Source organism: Triturus cristatus, chromosome 5_1 (assembly GCF_964204655.1).
Source record: "Triturus cristatus chromosome 5_1, aTriCri1.1, whole genome shotgun sequence".
Classification (NCBI taxonomy): Eukaryota; Metazoa; Chordata; class Amphibia; order Caudata; family Salamandridae; genus Triturus; species Triturus cristatus.
The window spans coordinates 778,906,233-778,927,367 of NC_140587.1; the positions used below are offsets into that span (position 1 = coordinate 778,906,233).

At 47.4% G+C, this 21,135-nt stretch overlaps 1 protein-coding gene across 2 annotated transcripts in view; it reads right to left on the minus strand.

Annotated features, from left to right (window-relative positions):
- Positions 1–205: 205 nt before the first annotated feature.
- The window catches only part of LOC146831464 (phospholipase ABHD3-like), a 455,115-nt gene continuing 434,185 nt past the window's right edge, over positions 206–21,135 (minus strand). For both annotated transcript variants that reach the window (XM_085605780.1, XM_085605779.1), the window contains one exon: positions 206–1,118. In XM_085605780.1, the coding sequence (XP_085461906.1) occupies positions 940–1,118 (179 nt within the window). In that variant the 3' untranslated portion in view covers positions 206–939. The remainder of the gene's footprint in view (positions 1,119–21,135) is intronic.

A 21,135-nucleotide genomic window follows, 5' to 3' on the forward strand; every position in this document is an offset into this window, starting at 1 on the left:
GCGATCGCGAATAGTAAGCAGTGCAAACTGCAGTTCACACTGCACTCCGCTACTCGCGGGACTTCGCGGTGTTTTTTTGTAACTTTGCGGAGTTCCGCACAGCAAAACTCTGCGAACTACGCCCAGGCCTGACTATTTCGCTTTCACAATGTGTTCGTGTTTGCAGAATCACAGTACACAAATAACTAATCGTTTTAAAATTACATTGTTTTTATGATTTTGTTTTAATGATAATTATAATTCAACTAAATAGGCTATTGCATAAATAAGACAAACATGGTGTTGGCATCATAAAAAGAAATCAGCCCTAGTCTTACAATGCTCATAGGGTATCCACATAATATCCAATAAATTTGAAAGCCTTTGCAATCTATGATTTAAGCTAAAGGTCACGTGAAATGATTAGTGCACCTCTGCATTCATGTTTCATATCTTGTTGCACTTATGAATAGAAAATAAAGAATCAGTGCTTTCTAAACCAGCCAATGTACACTCAGCTACAACCCAGAAGCAATACGCCGGTAGAACTAAAAAGCCAGAGAAGGCTCAGGCACATTAAGTGCCATTACAAGTTATTTGGTTTTCTACTACAACAAAAAATAAAATTATAAATATTCTGGTGTAAATTAAAACCATGAGGAATTGTATTCTGTGTGTGCATGGCAATAAATGAGTGCAATTCAATTCCAGGAGAGTGCTATTTCGTTTAAGGCCATTATTGGTAACTTATTAAAAAATAAAATACAAAAGAGAAACCCTATGTTTCTACAAAATTCTTGCTACAAAGGCTTAGTTCAAAACACTTTTTGTACATATTGTCTTCATTAAGTCGGTTGGCTTAGCTTCAACTGGTGAACTTTGTGCAGTTAGCTGAGATGCCTTGATTAGATCGTGGCAATGTGCATTTAGGATGATCTAAGAAAGCATTATCGCGAGGATTCACATGCTAGAGACAACGTCTTCATGCTCGAACACAGCCTGCGCAAACTGGCTGAAGACTCTGCATATGTAAGTGCACTGCCTTGGCCATAAACCCTCTAGAAAACCAACATGGCCTCCATGCTGAGTCAACATCAAAGCAACATGTGGATTTTGTTTGGCACTTTCAACAGGAATTGCTGTAAGACAAAGAAACAGGACACACATATTAGATATTAGAAAATATGCTTGGTCAGATGAAACTTTTTTAATCAGTCCTTTTGTGTGCTAGATATTAATTTAAAAAACAATCAATAATAACTTTGTTTCGGCCAGTTTGACCATAAAAGCACAGATAAAATAGCAGACATTGTTTTTACTTTAAAATAAATATAAAAAAGGCAAATACGTGCAATTATAGAAATTAGATAAAAACATAGCCAGTTATGGCCTAAAACATTATAAAATACAGTACCATCTATGGTAGCAGCTAAGTGTTAGGAGGTTCGCTTCATATAAGTCACGGTAACGATCAGAAATAGGGAGTAATAATGACGATTGAAAGGTGCATGTGCCACGGTCATTTCTGAAAAACCGAACCTTTCAGATTACATCCTCACGAGCCGTCTCGGATATCTTGCCTGTACCCCACGGAGTGCCCCAAGGGTCTATTCTTAGCCCTTTGTTCTTCAATTTATATCTTAAACCCCTGGCCGACCTTGTTGAACAATCGGGTCTCACTCTTATGAACTACGCCGACGACTCCCAAATTATTTTTTCCCTATCCGAATCCTGTCCTCACTCTCCTTCTTTACTCAAAGACGGTCTCCTTAACATCCTGAACTGAATGACAAAAAAACAGTTAAAATTAAACGGCGATAAGACGGAGATATTGGTACTGGGAAAAGATCAAGATCTGTGGAATCCCGGACATTGGCCTGACCAGATGGGCGCCTTTCCCACTCCGGTGACCCATACCAGAAATCTGGGCTTTATTATGGACAATTCTTTATCCATGAATCAACAGGCCAGTAAATTAACTGGCCTATGCCTCACCATAGTGAAATGGTTGAGGAAGATCCTATGGATGCTGCCTCTGTCCACGCAAAAAACCGTAGTCAATGCCCTCATTACATCAAGGCTTGACTACGGAAACATTCTGTATTTGGGCGCGAACAAATCTGTTGTCGGCCGACTACAGGTGGTGCAAAACGCAGCAGTTCGTCTACTATGTAATATCCCCAAAAGCTCTGGAGTCTCGAACCATCGTCGGGAACTCCATTGGTTAAGGATCGAAAACAGAATCCGCTTTAAAGCTCTGAACTATATGTTCAGAATTAAAGCAGGCATAGCACCTAAATACCTTCAATCCCTCGCCTACCTCTACACTCCCAAGCGCAATCTTCGGTCACAGAAGGCAGCCTTTTTCTGTGTACCAAGATTCAAACGGGCGAGAGCAGGTGGAAGATCCTTCGCCCATCTGGGACCTTCCCTTTGGAACACACTCCCTCCCTTCATCCGAAAAGAAGAAAACTACATTAGGTTCAGAAAGTCTGTTAAGACCTGGCTATTTGAACAGTAATACTCGAGAAGCCACTATTCCTTTTTCCTGTCCTCAAACTAGCTGTGTCTAGGCGCCGGGAAACCCTTTTTGGGTAGCTGTTGCGCCCTATAAATTGAAAAAATAAATAAATAAATAAAATATACAAACAAATCACCAGGCGAGATTTAACAAATCAAAGTTTTAACTACTCTGGTATAAACATTTGAACCTCAAAGGCATCAATCTGGTATGACGGTGAATTTCTATTGAAAACAAACAAATTAAACCAGAACAATAATTCCAGATTAAACAATTAATACCTTTGGAATAACATTGTTAAACAAGGGGTGAGCAGAGGTTGGATCATCGTCATTCTTTTAATTTATTCTTCTTATTTTACTATTCATTTTTCAGAGTTGACTTTAGGAGTACTCTACGAGTGCACCACATAGAAAATAGAACGCCTTCTACCGAATAAGCAATGGGGAGGCTAGTGTCATTTTTCAATATCCTGTAGGCCTCAGAGCAGCGCCTAGTTCCCAAGTTTCTGCAGATCTGGACCAGCCACCGTTTTCTTGCTTTGAGATACCCGGGGCAACAAAAAAACACATGGTAGACTGTTTCTATGGTACAGTCACAAGCCGGACACCCCTGGGTTTGTGAGCCCCCCCATTTGTTTGTAAAGGAGCGGAGTGGCAGCACCCCATGTCTGAACTGGAGGTAGAGCTTCCTGGCTCCTGCCGGCTTGATATCGTTCATTGCCAGCCTAGGCTATACAGATCCTTAGTTTCTAAAAAAGCTGCGGTTAACTTGTCTACTAGGGGACTTCTCTGGAGTTGTGCCAGTCTGTGCTCCCAGTAACAGTCCTTTAGTTCTTTCCTGGACACTATGGCACATGCCTCTTCTGGCTTGTCCCAGAGATTGCCCAGTCCCATATTCATTAAGGTATGTCGAACGTGGGCGAGCCAGGGTAATCTCCTTGTCCTTGGTAAGCTCATCACCTCTCTAAGCTCGTCCCTATAATCTACAAGTTCTGGGGTAGCCCATAGACCTCGCCAAAATAAAATAGGTCTAAGGTTAACTTCTTCAGCAATGGCCCTTACCCCTAGGTCCAAGCGGAGCGGCACAAGTGGGGAGCTCCGAGGGAGACCAAATTTCATAAATACATTGCATTACCACACTAATCTCATGGATCAGGAATCCCCTAAAACGCTGCGGAAATATTTCTTTGATGTTTTAAAAGATGCCATTTGCTAAAGAGAAAAAGATACCCACTTGTCCTGTATTTCTTCTACTGTGCTTGCTAAGTGCTATTGGTTCTGTTCCACTTGTAATATAATACTACATATACATGATTTTGCGCAAGATCAGGTTTATATTTTTTTCCACAATATCTCATATTTCATATTTGTTGATTGAAAAACAGCATACATATTTAGAAAGTCTACAAATACATTTCCCATGTATTGAGACGTGACTAATATATCAAAGATAGAGATATATTTGTATAATTTCTATAAAAACAAAATATCACCATTGCAAAAACTGCCCTCATAGCCAATCCTCTCACTCTAAAATCCATTCAAACTCAAAGACTACCACACTCAACAATCATACCACGTCCCAGCAAACGACACATACATAAGTACAGACAGTGGGGAAACACAGATTGATTTTTTATTCGTTGTGGTGTTGTGCGCTGGTCTGTATTCTGTATCCGTGTGTCCAGTATTCCATTCAAGTAGCAAGTCTTATTAATAATACGTGTAAATCCTGTATCACAGCCACTCTGTTATACTATGACAGCCACCAAAGTCATCCCTGCTTCCTTGGGCTCTATCGTACACATATTAAAAGCGGGAAAACATAGGGGATTCATGGCATAAGTTGACCATCCATCACTGAGTTAGCATCACAGTATCTGCTTGGTGGCGTGTGGTGCGTCACTGTTGGTGCCCTAGTGATAATCCATAATAAACTATAAATTAACCAATTTGTAATGTAACAGCTGATCAGTACCCTCCAGGAAATATTACATGTGTATTATCAAAAGTGATTAAAAGTGATGCTAAAAGTGTGTGTCATCAAAAGTGACCAAACGTGATGCCATTAGGCAAGAAAATACAGTACTACTATCTTTTATTATTGTCTTTTATTTTATTTTCTCCTTAGAAAATTGGCTAACAAAATTCAAAAAATTGCTTCTAGCCTTTAGCTAACCCCTTTCGTTCATCGACAACTTCTTCAGGGCACTATTATATGTGGCCAATGTATTTACAAGAATTCTCTAATGTATGTAGTCTTTTTTTTTTTAAAAAAAACACTTTTTATTAATAAACAAGACAGCAATGAAGACAAATGCATTGACAATATGGAGATGTCCACCTTATTACCATTATCATTCCTCCTCAACCCCTCTACTCATATTGTACACCACTATCTCTGCGACCCCCAGTACGACAAACCGCCCCCACCGCTCATGTGTACATGACCTTCCCCTGGACTAGGAGTCCTCGTTGTCCCATTGTCCCTCGGAGCCCCCCCCCCGTTGTGTATGTCTGATCCTATGTTGCCCCTCCCAAGTATTAGAGTCGCTCGTTTCCGCAGTGTTTATTGTTCCAGTGTGGCCCTGCCCAGTAGAAGCAGTCTCTCCTTCCTAAGTTCAATCACCGGAGAAATACAGATGTTTCCACTATATTTATTCCAATTTCCCCACTTGTGAATACCGTTTTTTCCGCGAGCATAGCATAATCCATATCCTTAGCCCAGTCCACCATTTTCGGCGTGTATGTAGTCTTTTAATGTGTAGTGGGCACCAATGTGTGATGGATGTTCCACCTATGTCTGTGATGCTCCTAATTAATGGTCCGACTAAGCGTGATGTCTTGTTTCCCTAGTCGGTATTCTTCAATCATTAGTTCCTGCATCGTACGTCACAATATTGCCTTAGTGAATGGTCTAGGACTTTTCTAATTTCGGTATTGTGGTGATTGACCCCGATTTATCTCTGCACCTCAATTGAATACTCAATTGTTAAATACAACCCAGAATCTGGTATGGGTGGTTGTGACTGTTACATAAATCACCTCTTGTAAAGCACATATTAACTGATATAACCAGGGCTTTAAATGGGAAAAATAAGTGCAGGCACTCACTCAAATGAGCTATAGAGTTTGGGTGGGTCTAGAACAGGGCTTAAGCTGCAAACAGCTAATGGGCTCAAGATCCAAGGACGGTAAATTGAGGGTCATCAAAAATGGGTTATTGTAACATCGGTCACATAACCCACCATTTGTTGCATAATATGAAGATTTTAACAAAAAAAATATTTCGAGCTCAAATGGATCAAAAGTTACTACAAATGCAGTCAAACATGTTGCTGCACAATGGAAGGCACTTTGCAAAGGTTGCCTAGTCACCTTTCTGTTGCTTAAAGCTGTACTTGGGTGTCAAACCGCTGCTAATGAGGTGAAACCTTTGCTCAAATAGAGTTGACGTGCAAAAATGACAAAGTAATGAGGTAACACTTTCAAAAAATGTGCCACATTATGATGCATAATTTAGTCGCTCCTTCCGCATAGTTTGCTCCTCCCCTGCTGCATAAATCCAATGGCCTCATGTTTATGATATGGCTTTGTGATAATGTGACTCTCTTCCCCTTCCGCAGTCTCTCATTCTCATTGTCAACTGTGCTTTTTCTCCCTCTGTCCCCTATTTTGCCCAATAGATTCCACTTGCTCTATTCCTACCATGTACCATCCTCATACTCCTTCCATGTAAAGTCTCTCCTTTTCCTTGCACTTTCTTCTTTAACATGTTTCACCCCTTCCCCTTTCTCTCTATCATACCCCGTAACCTGTGTCGCCATCTAATGCCCTTCTTAAGATCTCCTGCAGTCTTTCTTTCTCTCCTATCCAGTCTTTACTTTTCCTTTTGCCCATGTGTCTGAAAATAAGGGGGAAAGAGAGGCCATGCATTCATTCTCTCTCTCTGATCTCAGTAACAGCAAGCAGCATATGAGTATGTGCAAGCCATATCCAGTGTTGCGTTGGCGTCTTTACTTCAGTGCTAGCTGCGGGGGGTGTGGTAGTAGCTCTGTCAGTAAAACTGGAGGGGGGGGGGGGGTGAGCTTCAGGTTATCCAACAAGCACACTGGCATACAATGTTGGGCCTAATGGGTAGTGAAAAGGGAGAGGACTGTGGATTGGTAGGAGAACTAAGTGAGAGAAAACATATTATTTGGAAAATAATTTAAAACATTTGGAACTTTCAAAACAGAGAGAGTGTGTGTGCATTTTTGTCTGTGTGTTTGTACAAATTCCTAGTGAAATCCGACAGACATCCCGATACCGGACTGAAAGCCCTGGCTGCCAACTATTTATCAGAAAATAGATTTATTAGGGGGGTGTAAACCCCCACCCTCCGAAGTTATGCCTCTGGCCAGCTGTTTTTTCCTTCAGTGCACACAAATGCAGTCACAAATCGGCCCCACTCAGGCTGTAACTGCAACAAAAGAAGTAGTGTCTTCCATGCAAGCTATACAAAAGGAAGGAGCATGGAGGGCCAGTGTTGGGGATTGACGACTTGTTCAGGCTAAGCAGAGATAGGCTTGGACAGGGACGTAGCTTACTCAGTAAGATTTAGGGGGGGGGGGGGAGCATCTGATTTTCCAAGTATCATGCTGGTATATCATATTAAAATATATTATATTAGAAGCAGCGAATGAGGGGGGCTTAGGAGGCAGGGGAGAGGGAGACGAGTGTGGATTGTTAGGGGTATTTAAAACACAATATTTTGCAAAATAAGCAATTTTTTAAGAGCTTCAAAACAGGGACGAGAGAGATTATGTGTGTTTTTGTCTGCATATAAATGAAAAAATCCCAGGTGAAATCCAACAGATATCTCACCATACCCGCCTAAAAGCACCTGTACCCAACAATTTACTTGATAATTTATTGATTAGGGGGTGTAACACCCCAAACACCACCCTGAAGCTACGCCCCTGGGCTTGGGGCAACATAGGGCCCACTGACAATCCACGGGCGTGTCACCAAGCCACAAGGCTAAATTCACCTATACCCTCCAAATGCAAACAGTCTGTTCACATTCCTATGGCTCATCTGTTTTCATTCTAGATGTTTCACTTTCTTCTTTAAGAGTTCCATGGTCGTTGGATCGCTCTCATCGTAACTCCCGCACATTGAGTCCTCATCTGTATTGAGACTCTCTTAATCACGGTATTAGTGCCAGGGCCAGTGCCTTAAATTTGCAGGTACTGTCCGGTACTAAGTACCTGCACTTCTTTAATTTGAAAGGAAGAGTATCTGCACTTCTCAGCACTGCTTCAATAGATTTAATAGGACACTACCACCACTTTACAAGAGAAAACAGATACTATGGCTAGTGAGCATCAGCACCTGCATATTTCAAAGTAAAGCAGGGGCGTGGGCCCACCCACAACCAACCAACCAACTACACTGGTCCAACTTTCGCTGCCCAGCGCTTCCTTTTATTGGTTGTTGTCTGCAAAATGCTGAGGCGTGGTTTGCAGAGCTGGGCTAGCAGACTGCCTGGGAGCGAAGGCAGCATTTTGATAGTGGTGGGCACTGGAATTGAACACACACACACACCTCTTATAGGCAAGCACACACATTACAGGCACTCTCCATCTCAGCCACTCACACACATCATTCATATGTTTGATATGTTTATATTTTACTAACAAATTTGACAAACTAAGTAATTTTGGCTGGCAAATGACATGTTTTTATTTTATGCTGGGAGAGAAAGCTCCATTGTGCCTCTTTGACTCGCACCTGCTTGTACTGTCTTCAGTCACACCCTTCCCAACTAGACATGGCCACAGAAAGGTGCACTCATCTCCTTGTGTTTACTTTGTTCGCCCTAAGTTGGCAGTGTATGCCCAGATGTGGGTCCCTTGCTTACTGATGAGGGGTGTTACCCCAAAACCGGTCCCACTATGCTTGTTCCCTGACCTGGCTTGGCAGCTTGCGTTGGACTGTTCCCATAAGGAACAGGGTCAAGACTGATTTTCATATGGCTGTGTCTGAACTGGGGTGGCGAAGTGAGCTAAAGAACGATGATAGATTCAACCCAGATCTGTGACTAGGGGTGAGTGTCTGAAAAGTTTCAGCGCTTAGTTCATCATCTCCTTGTGTTTACTTTGCACTCATTACTTCGTCAAGGTTATACGGTGTGGCATGAGACGCATAGTGTGACTGACTCCGCAGGTGCTAACTAGCTCTGCCAGGGCCGAACTGGAAACGCAAACCCGAACGCAGGAGGGAGGATGATTGGGGCAGGGGTGTGCACATGTAAAACACTGCAGCCGCTTTTGTTACCGGCCCCTGGTAACAGAAACGGCCCCCCAGGAGTCCAAAACTGGCCCCCACCCTAGCGGCCCACTGGCAAAATGCCCGGTGCCCGCTAAAGCCAGTCCAGCCCTGAGCCCTGCACTCTTAATCACAGAGTGAAGCAGGGCAGGCCCTCTCCAACCCCTGGCAGTCTGGGGAATTTCAAGCTGCTGGAGTCGTCAACAGCAACTACGCCTGGGGGTACACAGAGGCTGGGTGCGCTTACAAGCTCCTCGACACCTGCCCTGCACTGGTAGACTTACCAAACCTGAGCCTGCCATGCTGCCCATTCTGGTACCCTGGCTACAGGGAAATTCTGGCACTGATGGGGAAAATTCGAAGTGACGGTATTCAGCATCCGTGAGTACCTGCCGATTTAAAGCACTGGATATACCTATTTTCATGTAAATGTACCCTTGAAAGTAAATTTTCTGGTCAGATTAAATTGCAAATGAGAAAATGTGAGAGAACACGAGAGAGGTTGGTCATTAAAAGTGTTTAGCATTCCTAAAAAAGCTGTAGGTAAACAATTTTCAGGACTTTTTGATAGTTAAAAATGTTCTAACAGACTTAAAAACTTAGAATTGGTAAGTAAAATGTTAAAATAGGGAGATTAAAAAATATTGCAGTTCTTTAGCAAAAATGTTCACAGTTATCTGGGAACTTTTAAATAAGTGTTTTAATAATAAAATATTACGTTAAAACGACAGGAATTTTTAATTGCAAATAGTTTAGACTTAACATTCTACTTGAATTTTTCAGTAAAAGATTCCAGCCTTTCAAAAAAGGTGATGTAAAACCTATTTTCTGGAAACACAAACCCGCCAACAGTTCTGGCGATCTGTTATTTGTCTATAATATTTATACCATGGTCAGGAATTCAAAGTTGGCTCCTAAGGGCCGCAGAACTGTCACCTGGCATTGGCTCCAGCAACTGAGGTTTTTGACGAATTCGTGATAACTAAAAAAGCCAGAAATAAACATGTTTGTGCTTCCAGTGGCATTACCTAGTGGCCCCCTTGACACTGTGTGAACTGTGAAATACCGCAATATTCATGGTTCAGTGGGCACATCAGGCCTCCTGGCCTCGGTGCCACTGCACTTGCTGCATCAATGGATTCTACGACCGTGAATGTTTTCTCCAGGCCAGGTTTAGTGGTGGTGGCGCCCAGTGCAACAATCTTTGTTGGCGTCCCCACCAATATCCTCCTTCTCTACAGATTCCCTCACTACCACACTCCAACAGCGCCCCTCATCTTTCCCTAGCCCCTCTCTCATATGTTTTTTATTTGTTGTACAGCGCTACCCATACCAGTGTAGGGTTTTAGAGCACTTTATATCACACATACATTACACAGACACAATTAATAATACGTGTGTAGGGGGAGGAGCCTAGCGCGCAACCAAGATGGCCGCGTAGGTGCGAGGCTCCCGAGGACCTCCGCGACCTCCTACGACTATCCTTCAATTATCCTGTCCTGGATGAGGGGACTGTGTTGGTGAGCCTGAGCTGAGGTGGCATCCGTTTTCCGCTTCCAAATCGGACCTCGGACACCGGAGTGAGCACTGATCGAGGTTTGCGGCCTTCTCCTCGCCGAACCCCGGATTTGCGCTGTGGGGCGATCCGGGGACAAAGTGAACAACAGCGGCGGGCAGGGCTTGGCGACTCGCGTGCCCTGCACTTTCACTTTCGCTTTCGCACCCCCCTTGCTGTTTCGGCGAGGTCGGGTCGCGGGGCTTTGTGTGTTGGTGTGGCCTCGCTGGGAGACCCTGCCTGCCTGCCGGCTGTGATCTGCCCCGCAGCCTTGTGGTGACCCCCCCCGGGTCCCGTGAACCGGCTTGCCTGCCCCTCACAACGTGGCTGGTGCGACCGGGGGACTGGGACCATGTCCACGAAGCAAGATGGCGATCGGGCAAAGATAAAATCGACCCGGCGTGGCACAGCCCAGCAGTCCAACAACATGGACCGCTATACCCTCCAGAAGGGGTCTCCCGAGGTGCCGCGCAGATCCCCTGAGGGCCCTGCTGATGCTCCTGATCTGCCCACGGACCTGACCCTGCGGGATGTCATGGGCGCCATTGCTGAGATGAAGGCCTCGGTGGGCCAGCGTTTTGATACACTGGCGCAGAAGATTGACTCGGTCCTAGTGGATGTTGGCCTGGTGAAGGCCGATCTTTCCAAGACCAATGACCGAGTCGACTCTTTGGCCCACACCGCGTCGGGCCTTGTGACGGATGTGGCGGCCCTACAAACGGAGGTGCGCCGGCTTACTCAGGCAAGCGCGCTGATGGATCGTCGCCTGGAGGACTCCGAGAGTCGGGCCCGGAGGAACAACATTCGCATCATCGGGGTGCCTGAGGGACGTGAGGAGGCGGCGGCGGACCTCTTCGTGGAAGACCTGATCGTCACCCATCTCCAGCCGAAGGGGCTGAGTAAATTTTTCGTGGTGGAGAGGGCCCACAGGGTTCCCGGGGGAAGGCCTAAGGTCGGAGCCCCACCGAGACCTCTCATTGCCCGGATTTTCAACTTTCGGGACAGAGACGCTATCCTGCAATCCTCCAGACTGCAGGGACCGGTTAGACTTGACAATATGGATGTTAATTTTTATCCTGATTTCACCCCAGCGGTCCAAAAACAGAGATTGAGCTTTCTCGGTGTCAAACGCCGACTTCGGGACCTTAACCTCAAATACGCCATGCTTTTCCCAGCTAAGCTGCGAGTGGAGGTAGAGGGTCGCACGCACTTTTTTGATCGTCCCGAAACGGCCGGGGACTGGCTGGACACTCTGCCTGGGGATCGGGATCGGGGGGGGCGGGGGGGGAGCGGTTGGGGGGGGGGCGCACCGGATCAGGACTGAGGGACTCATATTGGGCCTCGCTCGGGACGCCAATGATGCCATGTTTGACCATGCGTTTGTTTGTGTAAGGTCCCCTCCTATGGAGGTTGCGTAGGGTCTCTTGGGGGTTCTCCCTCCTCCTCTGGGGGTCTAGTTAGTTTAACTATCTATGGGGCGACAGGCACACTGCACGTTGGGGGGGCTGTTCGGGCTCATGCAGGGGTGCAGGGAGGGGGGAGTTTTGTTGGGGTGGGTGGGTAGGGATGGGGTGTTGTTCGTTTTTCTCACAAGGCAAACTTATTTTTGTGCTGGTTCTCAGGTGCTCTCGGGGGACGAATGATGGCTTCTGTATATGATGGGGGGTAGGGAATTAACTTTGTTATCTTGGAATGTAAATGGACTGGGGGACAGGATCAAACGAGGTGTGGTCCTGCAGTTTCTGAAGCGACTTTCGCCCGATGTAGTCTTTCTGCAGGAGACACACCTTATAGGTAATTCCTTTTGTGCCATGAATCGGCGTGGCTACCGCCTAGTGGCCCATTCGGGCTTCACGTCGGGCTCTAGGGGTGTGGGCATCATGGTGAAGAATTCACTCCCATTGGAAATTGATGAGGTGCTCCACGATGATAGGGGACGCTATACTGTCTTGGTGGGGAGAATGGAGGGCAAAGTGGTCGTCTTAGTGTCAGTGTACGTCCCACCGGGGCTGCAGTCGACCACCTATGCAGACCTGGGGCGCCTCCTCCTTGGCCTTCCGGGGGGTCTCCTGATAGTGGGGGGAGATTTCAATGCGGTGGTTTCAGGGACTGTAGATCGTCACCCCCCTAGGGACCTCCCCCGGGCACAGGCGTGGCTCTCCGGCCTCTTGGACACACTGGGATTGGTGGACTGCTGGCGCTTAAAACATCCCACGCAGCGGCAGTACACTTTCCACTCCGGGGCCCATGGTAGTCTCTCACGGCTTGATTATGTCCTTGTCCCGGCGGCCCATGTTGGGAGGGTGGGAGAGGTTCGCCATTTGGCACGGGGTATCTCGGACCACTCCCCGCTCCTGCTACATTTCGATGTCTTTCCGAGGGGTGAGGGTAGGATAGCCCCAATCAATCCCTGGTATCTGCGTGACCCCACCATTCGTGCTGACTTGATTAAATCCCTGCAGCGATACTTTGATGAGAATGTGGGGTCTGTGCCTTCGGCTGTCTCCCTGTGGGAGGCCTTCAAGACGGTACTTAGAGGGGAGGCCCTATCCCTTATTTCCCATGCCCGGAGGCGCGAGCGGGAGGAGGTGACCCGGGTGGAGGCGGAAATAGCCGAGTTGGAGGGTGATCTAGACGGTGGGGTGACGGATGCTGCACTACATGTCCTCCAACTCAAGCAGGCGGCCTATAGAGCCCTCGTCACGGAGGCGGCCAAGGGCCTCAGCAGAGAACAGCAGGGGCGACTGTATGATGTGGGTGATAAGGCTGGTAAATTGATAGCGTGGTTGGACAAGAAGGAGAGAGCGAATCGTGTGGTCCCGCTGATTGAGAGAGAGGATGGTGTGTGTGTGACTGAGCCAGAAGAAATTGTCTCCTGTTTCGCGGATTATTTCCGTGAGGTGTATTCCCCGGTCTCTTCCTGTTCGGAAGAGGATTCCCGTGCCCTGCTCAGAGATATCGCGCTGCCGTCCCTTTCCGGGGAGGACAGGGTGTCGCTGGACGCTGCCCCCACCTCCGACGAAATCGCCCTCGCCATACGCTCGGTCGCTTCTGGCAAGGCCATGGGCCCGAATGGTATCCCTATCGAGTTGTACAAGTTGCGACCGGATACCCTGGCGCCCCACCTTCGTGCAATGTTCCTGGCAGCCCACTCGTTGGGCTCCCTCCCGCTGGACCAGCGTCTGGCTACAATCGTGGTGATCCACAAGGAGGGGAGACCTCGGGACCGGGTAACATCCTATCGTCCCATCTCGCTACTGAATGCGGAGCCCAAAATTCTCGCCAAGGTACTGGCCAATCGACTGGTCGGCGTGGTGGGCGATTTGGTTCATCAGGACCAGTCCGGCTTTATTCCCCATCGCAATACGGCCCTTAATTTGCGGCGTTTGCATGGGGTGCTCGCACGTGTCCCCTTCATACGTGAGCCGGCCATTCTGGCGTCCTTGGACGCCACCATGGCGTTTGATACGCTTGAGTGGCCATACATTTGGGCGATGCTAGCGGAGTTTGGATTTGGCCCGGGGTTCATCAGTTGGGTCAAATTGTTATATTCTGGCCCATTGGCGCAGGTGGTGGTAAACGGGAGAGTGTCGGCCCCGTTCGAGCTGGGCCGTGGCACGCGACAGGGCTGTCCCTTGTCGCCGCTCCTGTTTGCGCTTGCCTTGGAGCCCCTGGCGGAGTGGCTGCGGTGGCACCCCTCTATCCGGGGTCTCCGCTGGACCCCCGAGTATGAGGACCGCATGTCCCTATACGCTGACGACATCCTCTTGTACCTAGCCTCCCCGCGCAAATCACTGATAGTCCTGGTTGATGTTTTACATTCATTCGGTCGCAACTCTGGCCTTGTCATCAACTAGGCTAAATCATGTGTGTATGTGCTCTCTTGGGAGGCTCCCATTCTCCCGCGGGGCTGTCCGATTCAGATCGCCTCGCGGGGGTTCAGGTACTTGGGCGTCTTCATTACTCTGGACCCGGAGGCCCGCTACGAGCGGAACTTGCTTCCCCCCCTCCAGCGCCTGAAGGAGGATGTCGCGCGCTGGCGGCGCCTGCCGCTCTCGCCGCTCGGCCGGGCGGCATTGTTTAAGATGATGTCGTTGCCACGCTTCCTGTATGCTTTGCAGAACACAATGGACTTAGTCCCGGCGCGCTACTTTCGTGAGGTGGAGAGTCTGCAACGCCGTCTGTTCTGGGACGGGAGGCCGCGAATTGCCCTGGCGAAGTTGACGCTCCCGTGGTATGACGGGGGGATTGCCCTCCCGGACATTAAACGGTACTATTGGGCCTCCCAGCTAGCCGCAATTAACCATGGCTTATATGGGCCCGCCTTGAACCCGGCATTCGAAATGGACAAGACGCTCCTGCCAGGTGGCGACTATAATCGAGCGCTCTATTCTAGCGCGCTCGACGCCCGTCTGACGGGGCCTACGCGTGTCATGGTGCAAGTGTGGCATGCGGCCAATGCTGCGATGGGGTGGAAAGACCGTTTGACCCGGGCGTCACCACTATACGCGTCTGAGCGGTTGGGCTCCTTATGGACCTCAAAGGGCTTTGAGAAATGGGACCTCATAGGCATTAGTAAAGTGGGGGATCTCTGGACGAGGGGAGGATTCAAAACGTTTGCAACACTGCAGACGGAGTTTAAGTTGCAGAGCAGCGAATACTTTCGGTATTTGCAGGTCCGTCATGCGCTGGGCTCTGTCTTTTCGGAAGTTGCCTCCATCCCGGAATCTTCCCCCCTAGAGGATAGAATGCTGGATGGGCACGTCCCGGACAGTACGATCTCCCTGATATACAAAAAGCTGATCAACGACCGCTCGGGCCTGTTGACCCCCCTTCGTGCAGCCTGGGTTGCCGATGGACTGGAGTTGGACGATGAGGACTGGACCTACGCGGTAGCCTCCCCGAAGGAGGTGGCCATACCGGCTCGCCTTCGATTCGTCCAACTCAAGATACTCCACCGGGTTTACATGACGGGGCCGAAGCTTCTGCGTATGGGCTATGCTGAAGATGGGTTGTGTAAGCGTGGGTGTGGTGCTTTAGGGACCTTTCTGCATATCTTGTGGGAATGCCCGGAGGTGGAGCGATTCTGGCGTGGTGTGCATGAGGTCCTGCGAGTGGTTACGCATGTGGCGCTGCTGCCTGAAGCGAGGAGATGCTTGTTGAATGTGTGGGAACCGACTGATTATTCGGTGCCGCAGACGTGGTGGGTGACTCTGGGATATATGATAGCCAAGCGTGATTTTGCTCAATTGTGGGGATCCCAGAGGCCCCCGACGATCTCGGCCTGGAAAGAACACATGGACTGGTGTATGTTTCGAGAAAAGGTGGTGTATGTGGCGAGGGGTAAGCCTGGGACATGGGTGAAAGTATGGGGCCCTTGGAACGCCTACCGCGGGGGCATCTGTGCACCACCGTTGCTGCCTGCTGCCTCCCCAGTCCCGTCCCCTTAACCGACTCATCCATCCGGTGCCGGGTATTGGGTTCCCCCAGTCCTTGTTCTGCTCTCTTCCCCCTCTTTAGACTCTGCTGGATAGCTGGGATCCCCCCGCCAGGGGAGCACGTGCTGCTATTCCCGATTGTGGGTTGCCTTGTGGGTGTGGTGTTCTTTGTTGTTCGTGATTAAAAATGAAACCGTATAGTGGGGTCTGGCTGATGCGGCACTTGACATTGTTCCCTCCTGAGCATGCTCCACTACAGCATCACGTTTATTATCATTGTATGTCGTATGCTCATGTCATCCCTAGCGGCCGGCCGGAAGGTTGTAGGCCCATACTTGTATATTCTTGAGATTTGTAATAAACGGTTTAAAAAAAAAAAAAAAAAAAATAATAATAATACGTGTGTAAATCAGTGTTTAGGAAATTTTACGACGATGAGGATTACAAGGTGTAGGAATCACATGCCATCCATTCTAGTAGGCAGTATATTTTAGGAGTGTTTGTTCTGGAGAAGCACAAACTCAGGATTTTAAACGTACCACAGTGCTTGGGGTTGACTTTACTAATAAGAATGTATTTCTACCCAAACTAACCGTTTTTAGCAACAGTAGTTAATAAAACACTGGGGGTAAATATAACATTCTTATCTATATCATGCAATTTGCATGCAGCTCTTTGAATGACATTTCATGGGTCACTGTGCTGTATTAGGATTGTAACTTATGACCTGCAAGTAACAAAGGGATGTCTGGGAGAAAAGCAGAAACCAGCTGAGCTATCCACGTAAAATACAGTTCTGTGATCTGCATGCTACAGTTCTTTGCAGAAGGTATATAAACCCTTTGCGCTACTTTATCAGTGGCGGTGCGTCCATTGGGGGCGTTGCCCCCCCCGCCCGCAGCTCCCTCGGCATCTCTGAACTTAGTTTACTTAAGTTCAGAGACTCCGAGGGAGAACTGACAATGCATGTCAGTCAGCATGACGTCGGACCGTGGGCGGTCCGGCGTCATGTTGACTGACATGCATTGTCAGACCAACCAGGGACAGGCAGCACTGCAGCACAAGTGTGCATGAGTGGGCAAGGTGAGCTAATTTTTAGCCCGTGCCAAGTCATGCGCACTTGTGTTTTCAGGGACTTGCGCATGCCCATTAGGAGCCCCTCGCTCTCCTAATGGGCAGGCCGCGGGCGAAGAGTAAGCTGTACCCTCCGCCAATCCTGGCGCTGCAGCAGCGCCAGAATTGGCTGAGGGGTTGCCACTCCAGTGCTGACGTGCTGTTCCGGTTTGAATAGGGCAGAGGTGCCAACACGGACCAGGACCAGAGGCGGTCAGGTAAGTTTTCGTCTTAATTTTATTCTCCCTCGACCCCCCACCCCCGCGGGACCCCCCCTCGCAACACCCTCCCCCCTCCCTCACGACTGCCTCCTCGCTCTTTGAAGAATGTTTTTGCGTGCATTGGAAAATAAAATGCTGCTGCGCGCGCAGCTCTGTATTCACAAACGTGGTCTTTTTAAACCATCCTGCTTTCATTTTTCAATGATATAAGCAATGGGCATTAGGTCTCACTAGGCTCATAGTTCATGATGTTCAACCGATTGTGAGATGTGCTCTGTCGTAAGTCACTGCTGGAGTCCAGTTCTCCCGCTGCTGGCAGCTGCCTTCCCCCTCCTTTGTTCCCCCTCTTCCACCTCTGTCTCGCTCCTCCTCATGTAGTAAAAACCGGTCGGAGACTTCAAGAAACAGGTATTACCTTCTTTTTCCTCCTTTCGTTTATTTGCTTCCTTGTGAAATGGATCCAAAAAAGAAAAAAACTTGCTGGAAACGTAGTCTTTTGCTGACATTTTTCAATTTCTAAGTGCAGCCTCAGGGTAGAGAGAAATAAAACATTCAAAATAGGAAAAATAACTATCTAAAGAAAGGTGGCCATATTGATTTATTCACACCTAAACACATTAGCGCCACATTACAGTGTTTGCCAGTGAAGCCCTACTTTTGTTAGGTTTCCTGGATGGGAAAGCACACTATTCCTGGAGGTATTGAAATACCTGCTTGTTGGGTGCGTGCATTGGAAAACAAAATGCATACTGCGGCTCTGTATTCACAAACGTGGTCTTTTTAAACCATTCTGCTTTCGTTTTGTAATGATAAAAGCAATGGGCATTAAGTCAGCTCCGTTACTCTCACACGTTCCTTTCTGCACCCTCGTTCCCTTATGTCACTGTTTCCTTCTCTTTCTATTCCCCGGTTAACTGACTTTTCTCTCTTGCTCTGGGGGTGAAGGCCGATGATGAGAAATACGCCCCGGACCGGACGCCAGACCTTAAAAGAGTGGCAGCGCTAAGTGCCCACCACCTGCAATCACCGGTACATATTAGGCGCTATAGTAGATTCTAGAGATAGTTCATCCGATTCTTGTGTGAGATGTGCTCTGTCGTAACTACTTGTCATTTGCTATGACGGCGGAATGGAGATGCGGAGACAGAGAAAGAGACGAGGGAGGAAGGGATACTGAGATGTAGGGAGGGATAGCAAGCAAGATAGATGTGACAGCAACAAGATAGGAAGAGATAGCAAGATAGAAAGAGGAAGCAAGATAGTAAGAGAGGAGAGCATGGGGGGTTGCAAGACAATGGAAGGGGCAGCAACAGACAGTCACCGGGCAGTGTCAGCAGGACCCAGCCAGTGACAGAGGAGGGGAGATGCTGAGATAGCGAAAGAGATAAGGTAGGAAGGGATACTTAGATGATGGGAAAGTGAGAGTGTCACTGGAAGAGAGTGTTGCCGATAGAGCAGCATGCAGCCACTTACAGGTGAAGGTAGTGAATTCTGGGAGAGAGATAGGTAAAGAGAAAAGTGACAGTTCACAGAGGCACTTTCACAATTGCTTTATTAACCTTCCTGTTTTCTCAAATTTGCTTGAAAATGCACCATTTTTCTTCTCTTTTTTCAACATTTTCACGGGAAGAGAATCGCAACGAACCCCCCCTTATGGTGGTTCGGGCTCGCTCGCAACAGTGTAGTATACCAATCACTTTACACCCCACCACTTTCAAATGTCACCCGCCGCCCCTGTACTTTATGATGTGTCAACTGCATCTAGACAATCTACAATGACATTTTTATTGTTGCCTTAAAACTGCTGAATACACAAGGAACTCTGCAGCAGATGCTTTTAAACCCATAAGTTATAAAACAGAGTACCCCAAAGCTCAGCGCCAGGGGCTGCACCGGTCGCACCGCTCTAAACCCGAAGCTGTGTTTCTTCACAAAGCAGCGCAGGGAATGCTTTTTTGATCAAAATGCTTTGCCATTAGTCAGTCCGTGACGTGTGCTGCCATGTGTGCTTTCCTGTTAGCTGTCATGTAGAGAGAACAGCAAGTTCAGTTTGCTGTACTCTGTGTGACACTGAGCTAGCTTGAAAGTGAGACTCTTACAGGATTTGAGTTGTGCGTTCCGTTTGTGTGTGTGTCTAGGTGACCTGTTGCAGTATACCTACATAGAAACTGCTGGCTATAAAAAAATAGAATGACCATGTCCCCCTAGTTAGAACCCATCATCCTTAGATGGAAAAATCCAGCACTCGATTTCTAGGAATCTGCATTCCATCCACGAAGCCAATGGAAGGCTGAGAGAAACTTCAATGCAGGGTTTTCAGTCTGCCAAAAAATCTAAAATACTTTATTTCAAAAGCAGGCTCACAAAACACACAACAAAACATGGGATAAGACTCTTCCAAAGCAAAACGTCCAGCATACCAATAAACAAACTCAACATGCCACAACCGTCTCTCTGGGGGATTTTATGAAAGGGACTCACAGGCCCGATTAAGGCCCTTGTGCCCCATCACAAAATATCCTGCATAGCGGCTGATTTTGACAGGCCATGCACAAAAGAGTGAGCTGCATGGACGTCATTTACGGGTCGCAACTTCGACCCCCTAGCTTACCCCTTGCTACCCCTGGCACTGCGCAACCCCTGGCCTCAGAGGTGGCCAAATCAGTGCCAAGAACAAAGGGGTGTCTTGCATTATCAGAGTCACGCTCTACCCTCGTTTATGCTCATTTTTATTACATTAATAGTGAGTAATAGTTAATTATTCACTATTAGTGTAATAAAAAGTGAAGCAGCAAGGTCTGGACCTTCACTGGTATCTTAGATAAAAAAATTAAAGGGTTTTAATGTATGTGGGTGAGAGTGAGTTTGGATGACAGAGCGTGTATATGTGCGAGCATGTATGCTTGGATATGGGATCGTGGATGTGTGTGTGTGTGTGTGTGTCAAAATGACTAAGTCTGAGTGAGTCAGAGTAAGAGTGAGTGAGAGAGTGCCAATGAGAGATTCAGGCTGAGAGTGAGTGCACAAGAGTAGGTGGAAATGAATGAGTGCAAGTCAGTGCTAATGATAGAATGTGTGAGAATAAGTGAATGTAAGTGAGCAGCATGTTTTGTTATGCTTGCAGATCTACTGTTGGGCCCCCCATTGGTTCTTGGCTTATATAAGAACCCTTTACAAAATGATGGCACTGGACTATTGGAGGCAATACTTGCATATGGATACTTTCGGCAAAATGCTACTGCTGGTTAAATTTTGGCATGGAGCACCCATGAAAAAATGCCAGGGCTGGTCGCCTGGAGGAAATTCTTGTCATAGTTGGTACCTGTGACAAATTTCTTGTGATGGCACATTAGAGGAACTTCTTGGCATATGGAAAGACAACTGTGGCAAGGTGATGTGGCTATCCATGATTAAATGTGGTCCTTGACATATTAGACATAACCTTTGACATAAGGGACCTCCATAGTGCACGAGAAGCAGTATTATGAACATTCTAGCACTGGCATATTATATGTAATGTTTGGACAAAAGGGACCAACGTGGCAAAATGCTTGTCCTAGCAATGGAGGCAATTTTTGACATACGGGGGGCCCATTGGACATTTCAAAAGCATAATTGTGTGAAATCATGGTCATACTGTCAGATTTCAGTAGCTTGGCACACAATGAAAGGACGTGAATATTTAGTGAGTGTTTATAGAGCCTATGGCTTTTTAGCAAATCTATGTGAAAATTCTGCATTAAAATGCACTAGTAAAGCCCATTTTATAAACAATTTCTCAGGAAAGAGAAACTCCCACTCTTTGTTCTCCCCTAGAAGAATATATAATATTAATTATGCAATTATGTAACTACAGCAGTGTTAATTATTGTGATGTCATCAGGGATTAAGGTTACGTGACATCACTTCTTGGGATGATGCATGGTCAAAGGTCATATGATGTCACTTCCTGTGACATCATTAAGGCCAAAGGGTATAGGATGTCAATTCTGCT